This window comes from Bos mutus, chromosome 6 (assembly GCF_027580195.1).
Source record: "Bos mutus isolate GX-2022 chromosome 6, NWIPB_WYAK_1.1, whole genome shotgun sequence".
NCBI lineage: Eukaryota > Metazoa > Chordata > Mammalia > Artiodactyla > Bovidae > Bos > Bos mutus.
The window spans coordinates 103,418,111-103,437,179 of NC_091622.1; the positions used below are offsets into that span (position 1 = coordinate 103,418,111).

At 44.6% G+C, this 19,069-nt stretch overlaps 1 protein-coding gene across 2 annotated transcripts in view; it reads right to left on the reverse strand.

The window, feature by feature from the left end:
* Positions 1 to 576: 576 nt before the first annotated feature.
* STK32B (serine/threonine kinase 32B) overlaps positions 577 to 19,069 on the reverse strand; it is a 407,675-nt gene continuing 389,182 nt past the window's right edge. For both annotated transcript variants that reach the window (XM_070371877.1, XM_005893204.3), the window contains one exon: positions 577 to 2,699. In XM_070371877.1, coding sequence (XP_070227978.1) covers positions 2,561 to 2,699 — 139 coding nt within the window. In that variant the 3' untranslated portion in view covers positions 577 to 2,560. The remainder of the gene's footprint in view (positions 2,700 to 19,069) is intronic.

Sequence of the window (19,069 nt, forward strand, 5' to 3'; positions counted from 1 at the left end):
TATGAGGAAATTTTAAGAGTATTTTCTTTAGGTGGAGAATTTTCTGTATTTTCCTCTATTACATAGATTGTATCTTTGCATGTGTGAAATAATGATGAGATGATCACGGTGATGATGATGGTGATGGTGGTGATGATAGTGGTGGTGATGATGGTGATGGTAACGATGATGGTGATGACAATGATGATGGTGATGATGCTGCTGCTGCTTCTGATGATGATGATGATGGCAATGGGGATGATGACAGCGGTGGTGATGATGGTGATGATAACGATGATGGTAATGCTGCTGCTGCTGCTTCTGATGATGATGATGATGATGGCAATGGGGATGATGACAATGGGGATGATGACAGTGGTGGTGATGATGGTGATGACAATGATGATGGTGATGATGATGATGGCAATGGGGATGATGACAGTGGTGGTGATGATGGTGATGGCAATGGGGATGATGACAGCAGTGGTGATGATGATGGCAATGGGGATGATGACAGCAGTGGTGATGATGGTGATGATAATGATGATGATGGTGATGATGATGGTAATAATGATGATGATGGTGATGATAATGATGATGGTGGTGATGATGACAACATGAATTGTGATCAAGTTGGACTGAGCCTTAAGTTGCCAAGCTTGGTTTTATTCTGTGGGCAAAGGAAACACACCACTGACTTGATATAAGACCTGATATACTCCCTACCTCCCTGCCCCCCATCTCTTTTGTTTCTTGCTGAATTCGACTCTAAGGGGACATTGCCCATCTCACCCAACCATACATAAGAACAAAGTTGTAAGAAGGAATCTCCAAGAAATAGTTTATTCTGAACAAGGAACAAGGCTGACTTGAACAGAGCCAGGAAATCCAGTGTCTCGGGCTACTTCCAGCTCCTGCCCCTAATTCATGAACTCAGTCCAGTGAGACACCCTCAGTGTAGCCACGGTTGCAGTGAAGAGAGAAGCAGCCCCATTATTTCCTGCAGGGGACAGGATGGTGCCCACAGGGAACAAAGAATGAAAAGTGTACAAAACAGTGGACATGTGGACAATACCATCTAGAAACAGCCTGGGTTCGAAGGAGGAAAACAAAAGACCATTTCTTTCCTTTTTTCAAATAAAAACATAAACCATGTGATATATGAAAATGTCTCTTAAGAAATCTAAGAGGTTTATGATGTAAATAGTGAAAGTTGGATAAAAATAAAAACACAACTGAACTTTTCACAGGACTGTACAGATATCAGAGACTCCAGAAAGATGAGTTCAAAGAATCTAAAACACCAGGCTTGTTTCTACAGAAAACTGACCTGCCCAATGAGTGAAACAAGAAAGTTTCTTAAAATTACATTGATTATGATGTTGACCAAAAACTGCTACAAAGTAGTTTGGGTATATCACACACAGGATCTTAATTAACCTTTTAACAACCCCAGGGGTTAGTTTTTTTAATTCCCATTTTAAAATGAGAAAACTGACACTGAAGTGATTATGTGATTGCCTGAGGTCTTCTGGTTAGTAAACAGCAGGGCTGGATTCCGATCACAGTCCTGATTCCAAGTCTAAGCTTTATTTTGGTTGCTAAAAGCATCTCCCAATTCAAAAACAAAGTGCTCCCTGAACAGATCATCAAGTAGTTTGCTCTTAGCAGGAGCCACCATCATCCTAGCGTAAACTTTCTAACCGACTGGGCTTCCTAGTTTATCAGTGTGGAGCAGCCTCCTTGATGGCAATTGGAGATCCTCTTTAAGATGGTGCTGATGAGATGATGTCACCCCCTTCCAGGAAAGAAAACTTGGATGGAGACAGAGACTCAGAGTTCTGCCATGGGACTGGGTTTTGGGAGGAACTCTGCTGACACTCTTTAGGGGTGACCGACGGTCAATGACTTGACCTTCTGAATGGGCATCGTCCTGCCATCCCAGCACCAGGGGTGGGGTGGGAGTGGAGACCTGCTGAAATTAAAGATGGGGACAGTAGCAGGCCAACTTAGAACATCAGAAAGACTGGCCTGGCAGAGGAGGCAAAAGAGGACACTTCCGGTTTTGCTCCAGGATTGGGGGATCGTGTTTCCATAGGCAGGGCAAACACATCAGACAATTAAGGGCTGAATTTTCAAAAGTATGCCCTGAAGACCAGGGTAGACCGAATTGCAAAGTTGTGATGGGTCTAGTTGCTTTAGGGGATGGGAGTGCACTCCAAAAAGTAAGGTTCTATTTCGCCTGTATAAATAATGTCATAAATGTCAAAGGTTTTGCATGTCTACTACCCAATTGGATTCTTCCAATAACTTTGTAATCAGAGGTGGGGCATTGAGCTGTGTGACCCCTTTGACAGATGTGGAAAACTGAGGCACAGAAAGGGCAAGGCTTGTCCACAGATGTGCAGGGAATTAGCTGGGCAGCTTGGACCACAACCAAGGCTCCCCAGCTCTGAGCCCAGGGCCTTCTCTGCATCTGATGTTATTTGGGGTGAGACGGGGACCATCGTGGCACAGAGAGGGGCTTTCGGTGGGCAGGGCAGAGGTGTGTGCAGTCCTGCTGGAAGCCGCAGGTGGTGGCTTAGCTGCTGCAGCCACGAGAACAGGCATGGGCCAGAATGTTGTTGTTACACCCGTCCTGGAGCTTGCCCTGGGCCTGGCTCCCGGCTCGGCCTTCCATGTCCAAGAGCTGGCCGCCCTGCCCCTGCTGCTTCCTCAGCCTGCAAATAAGCACAGCACAGACCCAGTTAGCGATGCGGAGCAGGGGATGTCCAGGCACAGAGGGGAACCAGAGAAATCAAGGAGACTTGCAAGAGCAGAATGCTGTGTCTGGGAGCCCGCAGGCTGGGTCCGCACCCAGCTCAGGTGGCTCTGATGAGTTACTCAACCCCCAACGCCTTGGTCTCTTTATCTGTAAAATGGAGATAATAATTCCTACCTCATGTCTCCTTGTGAAATCCACAGGAGATCACGTATATAATTTCCAAGTTTACACAGTAGGTAGAGGGTGAGCCCCACACATCATTCACACGTATTAAGTCCTGAATGCCCACTGGTGGACCAGCCATCATGCCTAGGAGCAGAGGAAGCCCTGGCCAGCAAAACAGTCAGAGTGTCTATCCTCATCAAGTTTACCACCCGACGGGGGAGTTGGATATACATCAAATTATCTCACAAAGGTAATTATAGGGGAATGGAATGCAGAAGTAGGAAGTCAAGAGATACCTGGAGTAAGGGGCAAATTTGGCCTTGGAGTACAAAAATGAAGCAGGGCAAAGGCTACCAGAGTTTTGCCAAGAGAACGCACTGGTCATAGCAAACACCCTCTTCCAACAACACAAGAGAAGACTCTACACATGGATATCACCAGATGGTCAATACTGAAATCAGATTGATTATATTCTTTGCAGCCAAAGATGGAGAAGCTATATACAGTCAGCAAAAATAAGACCAGGAGTTGACTATGGCTTGGATCATGAACTCCCTATTGCCAAATTCACACTTAAATTGAAGAAAGTAGGGAAAACCACTAGACCATTCAGGTATGACCTAAATCAAATCCTTTATGATTATACAATGGAAATGACAAACAGATTCAAGAAATTAGATCTGATAGACAGAGTGCCTGAAGGACTATAGGCAAAAGGTTCCTGACACTGTACAAGAGGCAGTGATCAAGACCATCTCCAAGAAAAAGAAATGCAAAAAGGCAAAATGGTTGTCTGAGGAGGCCTTACAAATGGCTGAGAAAAGAAGAGAAGCTAAAGGCAAAGGAGAAAAAAGAAAGATATATCCATTTGAATGCAGAGTTCCAAAGAACAGCAAAGAGAGATAAGAAAGCCTTCCTCTGTGATCAGTGCAAAGAAATAGAGGAAAACAATAGAATGGGAAAGACTAGAGATCTCTTCAAGAAAATTAGAGATAACAAGGGAACATTTCATGCAAAGATGGGCTCAATAAAGGACAGAAATGGTAGGGAACTAACAGAAGCAGAAGATATTAAGAAGAGGTGGCAAGAATATACAGAGAACTGTACAAAAAAGATCTTCAAGACCCATATAACTACAATGGTGTGATCATTCACCCAGAGCCAGACATTCTGGAATGCAAAGTCAAGTGGGCCTTAGGAAACATCACTACGACCAAAGCTAGTGGAGGTGATGGAATTCCAGTTGAGGTAACTCAAATCTTAAAAAATGATGCTGTGAAAGTGCTGCACTCAACATGCCAGCAAATTTGGAAAACTCAGCAGTGGCCACAGGACTGGAAAAGATCAGTTTTCATTCCAATCCCAAAGAAAGACAATGCCAAAGATTGTTCAAACTACCACATGATTGCACTCATCTCACACGCTAGCAGAGTTAAAAATTCTCCAAGCCAGGCTTCAATAGTACATGAACTGTGAACTTCCAGATGTTCAAGTTGGATTTAGAAAAGGCAGAGGAACTGGAGATCAAATTGCCAACATCTGTTGGATCACAGAAAAAGTAAGAGAGTTCCAGAAAAACATATACTTCTGCTTTATTGACTACGCCAAAGCCTTTGACTGTGTGGATCACCACAAACTGTGGAAAATTCTTAAAAGAGATGGGAATACCAGACCAACTTACCTGCCTCCTGCGAAATCTGTATGCAGGTCAAGAAGCAACAGTTAGAACTGGACATGGAACAACAGACTGGTTCCAAACAGGGAAAGGAGTATGTCAAGGCTGTATATTGTCACCCTGCTTATTTAACTTACATGCAGACTACATCATGGGAAACGCTGGGCTGGTTGAAGCACAAGCTGGAATCAAGATTGCCAGGAGAAATATCAATAACCTCAGATATGCAGATGACACCACCCTTATGGCAGAAAGTGAAAGTGAAGTCGCTCAGTCGTGTCTCTTTGCAACCCCATGGACTGTAGTCTATCAGGCTCTTCCGTCCATGGGATTTTCCAGGCAAGAGTGCTGGAGTGGATTGACATTTCCTTCTCCAGGGGATCTTCCTGACCCAGGAATCGAACCCAGGTCTCCGGCATTGCAGGCAGATGCTTTACCCTCTGAGCCACCAGGGAAGCCTGCTGCTGCTGCTAAGTCACTTTAGTCGTGTCCGACTCTGTGTGACCCCATAGATGGCAGCCCACCAGGCTCCCCCATCCCTGGGATTTTCCAGGCAAGAACGCTGGAGTGGGTTGCCATCTCCTTCTCCAATGCATGAAGGTGAAAAGTGAAAGTAAAGTTGCTCAGTCGCGTCCGACCGTCAGCGACCCCATGGACTGCAGCCTTCCAGGCTCCCCGGTCCATGGGATTTTCCAGGCAAAAGTACTGGAGTGGGGTGCCATTGCCAGGGAAGCCTAAGAAGAACTAAATAGCCTCTTGATGAAAGTGAAAGAGGAGAGTGAAAAAGTTGGCTTAAAGCTCAATATTCTGAAAACTAAGATCAGGGCATCTGGTCCCATCACTTCATGGCAAATAGATGGGGAAACATGGAAACAGTGAGAGGCTTTGTTTTGGGGGGCTCTAAAATCACTGCAGATGGTGATTGTAGCCATGAAGTTAAGACACTTGCTCCTTGGAAGGAAAGCTGTGACCAACCCAGACAGCGTATTCAAATACAGAGACATTACTTTGCCAACAAAGGTCTGTCTAGTCAAAGCTTTGTTTTTCCAGTGGTCATGTATGGAAGTGAGACTTGGACTATAAAGAAAGCTGAGGGCCGAAGAATTGATGCTTTTGAACTGTGGTGTTGGAGAAGACTCTTGAGAGTCCCTTGGACACAAGGAGATCCAACCAGTCAATTGTAAAGGAAATCAGTCCTGAATATTCATTGGAAGGACTGATGCTGAAGCTGAAACTCTAATACTTTGTCACCTGATGGGAAGAACTGACTCATTTGAAAAGACCCTGATGCTGGGAAAGATTGAGGGCAGGAGGAGAAGGGGACAACAGAGGATGAGATGGTTGGATGGCAACACTGATTTGATGGACATGAGTTTGAGCAAGCTCTGGGAGTTGGTGATGGACAGGCAAGCCTGGCGTGCTACAGTCTATGGGGTCTCAAAGAGTCAGACAGGACTGAGCGACTGAACTGAACTGATCTCATAAAGAAATACCTGAACAGATGAGCACCCAGACTTACAATATACTCCACGACAAACAGTATTGAGGGAGTTTAATTCTTTAAAAAATTTTTTTTCTTGAAGTATAATTGATTTGCGTTATGTTAGTTTCTGGGTCCAGTAAAGTGACTCGGTTGTATATCTCTACATGTCTATTTATATGTTCGTTTTCATATTCTTTTCCATTGTGGCTTATTACAGGATATTGAATACAGCTGCCCTTGTCATTTATCTATTTTATGTATAGTAGTTTACATCTGCTAATCCCAGACTCCTAATTTATCCCTCCTCCCTTCCTTCACCCTTTGTTAACCATAAGTTTATTTTCTTTGCTTTTTTTTTGTTTCATATATGATATTATACATGTTTCAATGCCATTCTCCCAAATCATCCTACCCTCTCCCTCTCCCAGAGTCCAAAAGACTGTTCTATACATCTGTGTCTCTTTTCCTTTCTCACATACAGGGTTATCATTACCATCTTTCTAAATTCCATATATATGCATTAGTATACTGTATTGGTGTTTTTCTTTATGGCTTACTTCACCCTGTATAATAGGCTCCAGTTTCATCCACCAACTGATTCAAATGTATTCTTTTTAATGGCTGAGTAATACTCCATTGTGTATATGTACCACAGCTTTCTTATCCATTCATCTGCTGATGGACATCTAGGTTGCTTCCATGTCCTGGCTATTATAAACAGTACTGCGATGAACATTGGGGTACACGAATGAAACTAGAGCACTTTCTAACACCATACATAAATATAAACTCAAAATGGATTAAAGATCTAAATGTAAGACCAGAGACTATAAAGCTCCTAGAGGAGAACATAGGCAAAACACTCTCTGACATAAATCACAGCAGGATCCTCTATGACCCACCTCCCAGAATATTGGAAATAAAAGCAAAAATAAACAAATGGGACCTAATTAAACTTAAAAGCTTCTATACAACAAAGGAAACTATAAGCAAGGTGAAAAAGACAGCCTTCAGAATGGGAGAAAATAATAGCAAATGAAGCAACTGACAAACAACTAATCTCAAAAATATACAAGCAACACCTGCAGCTCAATTCCAGAAAAATAAACGACCCAATCAAAAAATGGGCCAAAGAACTAGACATTTCTCCAAAGAAGACATACAGATGGCTAACAAGCCCATGAAAAGATGCTCAACATCACTTATTATCAGAGAAATGCAAATCAAAATTACAATGAGGTACCATTTCATTCTGCCATCCAAAAGTCTACAAGCAATAAATGCTAGAGAGGGTGTAGAGAAAAGGGAACCCTCTTACACTGTTGGTGGGAATGCAAACTAGTACAGCCACTATGGAGAAGAGTGTGGAGATTCCTTACAAAACTGGAAATAGAACTGCCATACGACCCAGCAATCCCACTGCTGGGCATACACACCGAGGAAACCAGAATTGAAAGAGACACGTGTACCCCAATGTTCATAAGTTTATTTTCTATGTGAGTCTGTTTCCATTTTGTAAATAAATTCATCTGTATCATATTTTAGATTTCACGTATAAGTCATATCATATGATATTTGTCTTTCTCTGTTTACCTTTCTTCACTAAGCATGATAATCTCTAGGTCCATCCATATTGCTGCAAATGGCATTTTCATTCTTTTTTATGGTTGAGCAATGCTACATCTTCTTTATCCACTCATCTGTTGATAGACATTTAGGCTGCTTTTGTGTCTTACCTATTGTAAGTAGTGCTGCTATGAACACTGGGGTGCCGAGTTTTCTCTGGATATGTACGCAGGAGTGGGATTGCTAGCTCATATGGCAACTCTTTAGTTTTTAAGGCTCCTCCTTAAAAATAGTGGCTGCAGCAATTTACCTTGAGGGAGCAGGGATGTGAACACTGCATTTCCTAACAGCTGGCCACCCGGCTGCTTTCCATGTGATTGTGGAGGTCAACATCCTTCCCTTTCTGATCTCATCAAGTTCAGGATCATGCCCTAAACCATAGCTGTCATGACGTGTAGATGGTTAGGCCAAAACATGAAGCTGAGACATTTAGGGAGGCAATGAGAAGTCTGAGACCAGGGAAGAGCTCAGCTCAAACCCTGGATCTCAACACCAGCCACTTGAGTCAAGGGGTCAAGCTGTCTATCTTGGGAGCCTCAGTTTCCCGATCTATCACTGGAGACTATATCACTTACTCAGCAGGAGGCTAAAGGGAATCAGAGAGGATGGGCACGAAATATCTAGTACAGAGCAGGAAATAATCATATTACTAGAGTTCTACCTTGTTCTGAAAGACACAGGTTTCAGCCGGAATGTATCCTTTACATTAGTATGTTCTGTCAGATGGAGTGCGGGCCTACAGCTTGATTTAAACGAAAGAGCTGTTTCACCCAACAAACTTCTGTGTGTGCTCGTCACATGCAGAGAACTGTGGAGGACCCTCAGGTGAACACATACACAGCCTCAGATGGATCTCAGTTTGTGTGTGTGTATGTGTATGGTGGGGATGCTGTGTGTGTGTGTGTGTGTGTGTGTGTGTGTGATGGGAATGCTGTATGTGTGTGTGTATGATGAGGATGCTGTATGTGTGTGTGTATGGTGGAGATGCTCTGTGTATATTATGGGGATGCTGTATATGTGTGTGTGTGTGTGTACACATACATGTGGTGTGGATGCTGTATGTATGTGTGTGTATGGTGGGGATGCTGTGTGTGTGTGTGTATGTGTGATGGGGATGCTCTGTGTGTGTGTGTGTATGTGTATTATGGGGATGGTGTGTGTGTGTATGTGTGTGTATTATGGGGATGCTGTATGTGTGTGTGTGTATGATGGGGATGCTCTGTGTGTGTGTGTGTGTGTGTGATGGGGATGCTGTGTGTGTGTGTGTGTGTGTGATGGGGATGCTGTGTGTGTGTGTGTGTGTGTGATGGGGATGCTGTGTGTGTGTGTGTGTATGATGGGGATACTGTATGTGTGTGTGTGTATGATGGGGATGCTGTATGTGTGTGTGTGTATGGTGGGGATGCTGTGTGTGTGTGATGGGGATGCTGTGTGTGTGTGTGTGTGTGTGTGTGTGTGTGGTGGGGACACCTAGTGTTTGGAACCATGCTAGTATTTGAGCAAGTCCTCCAGCCAATGCTGAAACATCAGCAGCAACACAGCAGTTTATAAGATAGGGAACTTGGTGGCTATTGCTTCCTGTCCTTTGTCTACTTGCAGGACCCAGGACCAGGTGTGCAGTCCACCTGCCTCTGAGGCTTGCAGCCCTCCAGGTGGGACAACTGGGGAAGGCAGGCAGGATAAAACACATCATCCTAGTGGAGGAGGGGTCAGGACCAAAGGGACAGAGCTGGGATCTAAAGGACAAAGTGGGCAAGGAGGGGAGAATCTATGGGGAGGGAGGAGGGTGGTCGGATTTCATCTGCAAGGCTGGGATTGTCTGAGAATCTTGCTCCTGTTTTCTTATTCCCTCCCCTTCATTCAGAGAGACTCTCTCAGGCATCTCTGGAGAGAAAATCAGATCAGAAATAGGGAAAACTCAAATAACAAGAAACCTATGGAAGTGAAAAGGAAATTGTTTTACTTACAAAGTAGGACATCGCTATTTGGTTCACATCTGTAATATTGCATAATTCTCTAGGTATATTGCAAGATAAAGATGAATGCCATTAAGATTTTCTTTTAAATGCCCAAACATAGCTTAGATAGCATTACTATCTCTAGACTTCTGTACTCTCTGATTATAATGCAAAATAAAGCTTCAAAAGCCGCATAATAAAGAGTGGAACATATGGAAGAGGGAGCCCCAGTAAGGGAGAGATGGAGTCAGAAGTCTTGTGTAGATCAAGGAAGGCTTCCTGCAGGAGGCAGCTTTTGAGCTGGGCTTTAAGGATTGATGTGGAATGTGGGTAGCTGGAGGGAGGGAAGAAATTTGAAATAAAAGGACACCAGTGCAGTAAGGCATAGAAAGTTAAAAAAAAAAAAAAATTCCAGGGTGGATCAGTCTTTTTTGGAGCTATGTAATTTCAGCAACTTCAGCTCCTCCTCTTGGACAGAGCTGTTTTAAAGAGAACTGGCTGTTTCAAGTCTCCCCTCTTCTATGGAGGGTTGTATGTGGAACAATATGACCTGAGTGCTGGGGGCTTCGAACAGTAAGTAAATGAGACGTGAGTCATGCCGCTTGCAACTTACCACCAGGCTCAGTGTGAGATGAGGAGACAGAACCAAAAAGGAAGAACCCTCTCTAGACACCCACCCATCCCCCTACAGGCTTACAGAACTGGATTCTGATCTAGTTCTTGGAGGCTCCAAAGCCTGCCTTCTTCTCTCTGCATCTACAGTCCTGCCCACCTACCAACTATTCACCATCCATCTACCCATCCACTTTCTCTTCACCTATCATATACTCTACTCCACCCTTCCATCCATCCATCATCCACCCATATGTTCAATTATCTGTTCCACCCCACCCCTACGTGTCCACTCCTACTCACTGTGTCCCCCCTCCATCCACTTACTTATTCACCTACCCATCCATGCACCTCCTATATAGAAATCTATCTCATCTATTCATTATCCATCCATTCATCAATACATCCCTCCATCACCCATCTGCTCATCATCCATCTACTGACTCACCTGTCCCTCAATTCACTATCCACCCTATCCATTGATTGCCCCCAGAGACTCCCTATTTACCCATCCACCCACACAGCTACCTCCCATCTGTCACCTTTTCATTTACTATCCATCCACCACCCTTCTGCCTATTCATTCATCCATCTACTCCCATATTTCCATTCATCTGATCAATCATCTGATCCACCTATTACTTCCATATCCTTCCACTCATTCTTTCCACCAGCTATGAGTGTGCCAGGCTCACAGTTGAGGCCTGGGGAACACAACAGAGAGCAAACAGTGAATGTTCACTGTGATGAAGCCTCTGCCAGAGGAGGCAGTATGGCCCGGCATCCAGGGCCTGGGCTTAGAGCCAGGCTATCTCGTTCTGTCTCTGAGTCTGCCACTTACTAGCCATGTGACTTTGGGAGGCTGGATTCCAACTCAGGTCTGTCTGTCTCCAAGGCCCCTGCTCTTTCCACTGAATCTCATGCCTTTCAATCCGGATCTGGGAGGAGACAGCGTGGAATGATTTTGCCATGCTCTAAAGAAATTAGAAAGGCTCTGCTGCTGCTGCTGCTAAGTCACTTCAGTCATGTCTGACTCTATGTGACCCCATAGAGGCAGCCCACCAGGCTCCCCCGTCCCTGGGATTCTCCAGGCAAGAACACAGGAGTGGGTTGCCATTTCCTTCTCCATAGAAAGGCTCAGTTTGCTTAAATAGAAACCCAGGAACCAAGACAATGATGTGAAACCATATGGTTGGTCCCAAGAGCTCACTTCCATGACTAGCCCAGAGCCCAGTTATCTATATTTCAGGAGGAAATGAAAAAGGATTTTACATATCTTAGTAGATGTAGCCCAAGTCTACTGATACAAATTGGCTAGTTATCTCTGCAATGGCAGGAACATTTAATTTTCTCAGCCAACTTTATCAAATTAATTGTCAGTTTTGTGACCAGAATTCTGAGTGATGGATGTGAATGCTCTCAACGTCCCGAACTCAAGCATTAATTGTCAGAAGGAAGTGCTCTGTGATGGAGACTCTCGATTAACGAGAACAGGACATATTAAAATTCGTCGTAATATGGGCTGGAGGCATTTTTCAAAGGCAAAGCACTACACAGGACGAAAAGAAAATGGTTAGCAATCAAAGTAATTTCAAACCAAGCTCTTTCACACCCCGAGGATGCAGTCAGATTAACACCAACATTGATCTACAGCCTCAAATCCAAGGTACAGCCTGGCTCCCTGGTTCAGACTGACCAGCTTTCCTTTGTGCTGGGTGCTTCAAAAAGGAAAACACTTCAAGTACTGTCACACCTATTCATATCATTTCACTGGTTATATGCGTCCAGAACCGTGTGGCATCTTGGAGTGGCCGTGTGGTGTGGTGGGAGAATGCAGGCTTTGGAATCATACAGAATTCAATCAGGATCCCAGCTTTGCTGTGAGTGGCTGAGGGACCTGGGGGAACTCACCCAACTTCCTGAAGCCTCTCGTTCCTAGCCTGTAACACCCCCACAACACCACCTCTTTAATGAAGGTGAACAGATGCATAGTATGTACCTGCCTGAAACAGGCACTTTATAAAGGGCCGGGATTTTTATGATGATGACTGCAGTGTGGATGTGTGATGCATGCACTCAGTCGTGTCTGATTCTTTGCAATCCCATGGACTGTAGCCCACCAGGCTTTTCTGTCCATGGAATTCTCCAGGCAAGAATACTGAAGTGGGTTGCCATTTCCTCCTCCAAAGGATCTTCCCAACCTGGGGGTTGAATCTGCATTTTTTTTTTTTTTTTTTGCCTCCTGCATTGGCAGGCAGATTCTTTACCACTAAGTCACCTTTCTTTGTTACTGATTGCAGTGTGGGGATACTCCCATTTCACAGATGGAGAAACAGGATCAGTAAGTCAAGTTTAACTTCCTGCGGTAGTTCTGATGAATGTCTCACAGCAAGAAGGTCCCCACAGATGGTTCCATTCTAGGGGATCAAGGAGGGAGACACAGAAAAGTGCAGGGTACTGGAATGGGGTGACATAGAGTGGCTGAAGGTCAGGACCCAGCAATGGGTGAGACAGGCAACAGGCTCAGGTGGGGGAATCCAGTCGCACAAGTCGTGGCGGGATCCAGGGGGGGTCTGCAAACCAGGAAAGGCTGGGCATGGAACTGGTGCCTGGAACCGGGTCTCCAACCTGGTTGCTGGTCTCCCCTCCTCTGGGAAAGGGCCACGGCGTGCTGTCTGTGACCTTGCATCAGCCGGCCGGGGGCAGGTGCACAGACAATGTGTGCTGGAAAGCTGGGCAGGTGGATGCAGGAATAAACGCCCAGCCAGGTATCTACTGCTCATCAGCTGCCTGTTTGCACAGGTTGGCAGGCTCTGTCTCAACACACTTAGAGGGAAAGGAAGCCAATCCCAACCGAATGGAGTAACAGGGTATCCTCGCTGGACAAGAATTCATGACCACTGGCAGAACTGGCGAGCTCACAGACCTTGTGGATGACAGTTTGCATGAGTCAAATTGGAGCTCTATCTCTTGTGGCCAAGGGAGTTGAGATAGATTGCTGTTTTGTGTGTATATGTAAGTGTTGGTTTAAAAATTAAGGCACAATGATGTCTGACATGGCACTTAATTGATACAGTACTATATTGGCCTGGTAATTTTGTGTATAATAAATATTACTAGTAAATATTTGGGCAGTGCTGACTGATCGTGTAGGAAGGGTGTTAAGTGCTTAACATTTGTTCACTCACTGGTCCATACAATGGTCTTTCATATAGGGTAGGTTTTAACACCCCCTTCCCTGGTGGCTCAGACAGTACAGAATCTGCCTGCAATGTGGGAGACCCGGGTTTGATCCCTGGGTTGGGAAGATCCCCTGGAGAAGGGAACGGCTACCTCCACCCCAGTATTTTGGCCTGGAGAATTCCACAGACAGAGGAGCCTGGCAGGCTATAGGTCATGGGGTTGCGAAGAGTTGGACACAGCTGAGCAATTTTCACTTTCACCACTTTACAGATGAGGAAACTGAGGCACTAGTGTGAGGTCCGAGGTCGCAAAGCAAACATGGATCAGGATTCAAAACCAGGCAGTCTGATTCCAAAGGCTGCGCTCTTAGCTATTATGTATACTGCCTGTCCACAGTTAATAAAAACCAAAGAGTCAAAGTTACTGGAAAGTTCTGGAAGGGCATGCACCAACTTGAAGAAGAGTTGTCTGTTTGGGGATAGAAGGTGGATATTGAAGAGAAGGGATGTGATTTAGGTCATACCTGAATGGTCTAGTGGTTTTCCCTACTTTCTTCAATTTAAGTCTGAATTTGGCAATAAGGAGTTCATGGTCTGAGCCACAGTCAGCTCCTGGTCTTGTTTTTGCTGACTGTATAGAGCTTCTCCATCTTTGGCTGCAAAGAATATAATCAATCTGATTTCAGTGTTGACTACCTGGTGATGTCCATGTATAGAGTCTTCTCTTGTGTTGTTGGAAGAGGGTGTTTGTTATGACCAGTTCATTTTCTTGGCAAAACTCTATTAGTCTTTGCCCTGCTTCATTCCGTATTGCAAGGCCAAATTTGCCTGTTACTCCAGGTGTTTCTTGACTTCCTACTTTTGCATTCCAGTCCCCCATAATGAAAAGGACATCTTTTTTGGGTGTTAGTTCTAAAAGGTCTTGTAGGTCTTCATAGAACCATTCAATTTCAGCTTCTTCAGTGTTACTGGTTGGGGCATAGACTTGGATTACTGTGATATTGAACGGTTTGCCTTGGAAACAAACAGAGATCATTTTTGATATTGCATCCAAGTACTGCATTTCGGACTCTTTTGTTGACCATGATGGCTACTCCATTTCTTCTGAGGGGTTCCTGCCCGCAGTAGAATAGTGTCCACAGTAGAACAGTTGTACAGTGGAAGTGAGAAATAGATTTAAGGGCCTGGATCTGATAGATGGAGTGCCTGATGAGCTATGGAGTGAGGTTCGTGACATTGTACAGGAGACAGGGATCAAGACCATCCCCATGGAAAAGAAATGAAAAAAGCAAAATGGCTGTCTGGGGAGGCCTTATAAATAGCTGTGAAAAGAAGAGAAGCAAAAAGCAAAGGAGAAAAGGAAAGATATAAACATCTGAATGCAGAGTTCCAAAGAATATCAAGAAGAGATAAGAAAGACTTCCTCAGCGATCAGTGCAAAGAAATAGAGGAAAACAACAGAATGGGAAAGACTAGAGATCTCTTTAAGAAAATCAGAGATACCAAAGGAACATTTCATGCAAAGATGGGCTCGATAAAGGACAGAAATGGTATGAACCTAACAGAAGCAGATATTAAGAAGAGATGGCAAGAATACACAGAAGAACTGCACACAAAAGATCTTCATGACCCAGAAAATCACGATGGTGTGATCACTGACCTAGAGCCAGACATCCTGGAATGTGAAGTCAAGTGGGCCTTAGAAAGCATCACTACGAACAAAGCTAGTGGAGGTGATGGAATTCCAGTTGAGCTATTCCAAATCCTGAAAGATGATGCTGTGAAAGTGCTGCACTCAATATACCAGCAAATTTGGAAAACTCAGCAGTAGCCACAGGACTGGAAAAGGTCAGTTTTCATTCCAATCCCAAAGAAAGGCAATGCCAAAGAATACTCAAACTACCGCACAATTGCACTCATCTCACACGCTAGTAAAGTAATGCTTAAAATTCTCCAAGCCAGGCTTCAGCAATATGTGAACCTTGAACTTCCTGATGTTCAAGCTGGTTTTAGAAAAGGCAGAAGAACCAGAGATCAAATTGCCAACATCCGCTGCATCATCAAAAAAGCAAGAGAGTTCCAGAAAAACATCTATTTCTGCTTTATTGACTATGCCAAGGCCTCTGACTGTGTGGATCACAATAAATTGTGGAAAATTCTGAAAGAGATGGGAATAACAGACCACCTGATCTGCCTCTTGAGAAATTTGTATGCAGGTCAGGAAGCAACAGTTAGAACTGGACATGGAACAACAGACTGGTTCCAAACAGGAAAAGGAGTACATCAAGGCTGTATAATGTCACCCTGCTTATTTAACTTATATGCAGAGTACATCATGAGAAACGCTGGACTGGAAGAAACACAAGCTGGAATCAAGATTGCCGGGAGAAGTATCAATAACCTCAGATATGCAGATGACACCACCCTTATGGCAGAAAGTGAAGAGGAACTAAAAAGCCTCTTGATGAAGGTGAAAGTGGAGAGTGAAAAAATTGGCTTAAAGCTCAACATTCAGAAAACGAAGATCATGGCATCCGGTCCCATCACTTCGTGGGAAATAGATGGGGAAACAGTGGAAACAGTGTCAGACTATATTTTTCTGGACTCCAAAATCACTGCAGATGGTGACTGCAGCCATGAAATTAAAAGACGCTTACTCCTTGGAAAGAAAGTTATGACCAACCTAGATAGCATATTCAAAAGCAGAGACATTACTTTGCCCACAAAGGTTCATCTAGTCAAGGCTATGGTTTTTCCTGTGGTCATGTATGGATGTGAGAGTTGGACTGTGAAGAAGGCTGAGCACCGAAGAATTGATGCTTTTGAACTGTGGTGTTGGAGAAGACTCTTGAGAGTCCCTTGGACTGCAAGGAGACCCAACCAGTCCATTCTAAAGGAGATCAGCCCTGGGATTTCTTTGGAAGGAATGATGCTAAAGCTGAAACTCCAGTACTTTGGCCACCTCATGTGAAGAGTTGACTCATTGGAAAAGACTCTGATGCTGGGAGGGATTGGGGGCAGGAGGAGAAGGGGACGACAGAGGATGAGATGCTGGATGGCATCACCGACTCGATGGATGTGAGTCTGGGTGGACTCTGGGAGTTGGTGATGGACAGGGAGGCCTGGCGTGCTGTGATTCATGGGGTCGCAAAGAGTTGGACACGACTGAGCGACTGATCTAATCTGATATGATTCAAGAGAAGCAAGCAGTCACCTGGTCTAATTGTTTGCACACTGCAAGAATCCCTTCTCTAGCATCCCTTGCACAGAGCCAGCCCATCTTAACCCAAACCCCACTGCCCTCCTCCCCAGATCGTCCACTTCACTTGGGAACTGCTCAAATCCTTATAAACTTTTCCTTTGCATAGAATTGCAACTGAGAAATCCGTGGCCTGATAGCTCCTCCCCCCTGACCTTTGGTGCACTTCCTGGAATCATTCAGATGATTCTAATTTTTCTCTCTCTAGGGATATACCTTCAATTCTTAGGAGCCCCCAAACTAACCACCTTTCACTGTCCCCCAGATTCACCCCATCCCACTCTCCACCTGCTCTCCAGCCTGTGAGTCTGACTTGTAGGAACTGTATCAAAAACTCCTAAGCACTTTGGGCTTCCAGGGGTTGACCGCTTGGGAGCCCTGGCAGAAATTAGAAGGAGCAAGGGCATTAAGTCCCCAGTCCCCTTCCTGTACTGGCCCCTGGGGCTACTGGGAACCTTGGAAGGTCACTTCTCCAATCGAGGGAGCCTTCTGGATGGCCTCCCTCTCATCTCTTCAACCTCCCAGTGGGAACACCTTGCCTTCTCTGAAGCCCCAGTTTACTTACTGCACAAGCCTCTATGACGTCCTTATAGCCACACCTTTGTAAAGGGTCCTTTGTAGATAAATTATCCTTGGAGAGTGTCTCCTCTGCAACTGTGACTGATACAACATCATTTCTAGTTCCTCAAGAGATGTCTTTTCCTTAAGTAAAAGCTCAGTATAACTGTCTGTTCTACTTTCAAACCTCATCACTTATTGGGAAGATCACCTTGTATGCAACACTTATCTTGCAAATTCAATAAGAGCCTTTGGCCAGAAGCATTAAAATTCTATTTTATCTCCTATTGCCTGAAGCAAAACCTATTTGAGGAAGTCTGAGGATGGAGTCAGCTGCACCTTGGGTGTGATATAGCAGAAAGGAGAGGATTATCTTACTAAGCATCCTCTTTCCCCTTTTGCAAACAGATGAGCTCTGGGGGAAATAGAAGGGATGGCACCCTCAAGTTTCTGAGTGATAGGGACTGAGACTTGTTGAGTTCATTCTTACTCAACACCTCCTCATTTAATACCTACACCACCCTTCCAGATAAAGTTGGGCAAATGACTCCTTCTCTGTAGATGTCATGCGTGTGTGCTAAGTCACTTCAGTTGTGTCTGATTCTTTGTGACCCCATGAACTGTAGCCCACTGGGCTCTTCTGTCATTGGGATTCTCCAGGCAAAAATACTGGAGTGGGTTGCCATGCCCTCCCCCAGGGGATCTTCCTGACCCAGGGATCAAACCTGCGTCTCTTGTGTCTCCTGCATTGTAGGCAGATTCTTTACCATTGAGCCACCAGGAAGTCCTCTGTAGATGTCAATACTTACAAATCAAGGTTGTGGTGAGGATTTATTTTAGATAAAATGTAAATGTGTATAAAGCATCAAGCACAGTGCATGGTATGTAACAGGCTTTCAATATTCTAAAAAATGATAACCTATTTCACTTAACTGGCTAGCAATGAGATTTCCATATGTAACAGGGAGAAAATTAGACCACCACCAACAACAACAACATTTACTCTAAAACAGATCACTGGATCCTATTTATAGCTTTCAAATTTACACATAGCCTTATTTCACATAGGATTAAATAAGGCCTATAAATATTCATATAAAAATTAGGGTACCTCTTTTTGACTAGAGAAATCTGATGCAAGGAAAAGTAAAGATAGGTCTTTAAATGAGTTAAATCTGAGCAGACCAATGACCATATGTGCTTTAGAGCAACATGATACAGGGTTGCATACAGTTGAGGCAATTTGTCAGGGTCTGTGTGTCTCCTTAACTCACTCAAGTATTCTTGCCTAGAGAATCCTGTGGACAGAGGAGCCTGGTGGGCTGTGGTCTATGGGGTTACACAGAGTTGGACACGACTGAAGTGACTTAGCATGCATGCATGCATTGGAGAAGGAAATGGCAACCCAGTCCAGTATTCTTGACTGGAGAATCCCTGGGACGGAGGAGCCTGGTGGGCTGCCATCTATGGGGTTGCACAGAGTCGGACACTACTGAAGCGACTTAGCAGCAGCAGCAGCAGTGTGTCTCCTTTGGCCAACTGAAAACTGGCCATGTTTTATTTTCTGTGGCTGAGATGGATATGTCAGGATCAGTTACCCTTTTTAACCCAGCTGCAATTTCCTCTGACTGAGACCCCAGCGAAGAGGACTGCTGCTGCTGCTAAGTCACTTCAGTCGTGTCTGACTCTGTGTGACCCCATAGACGGCAGCCCACCAGGATCCTCCGTCCCTGGGATTCTCCAGGCAAGAACACTGGAGTGGGTTGCCATTTCCTTCTCCAATGCAAGAAAGTGAAAAGTAAAAGTGA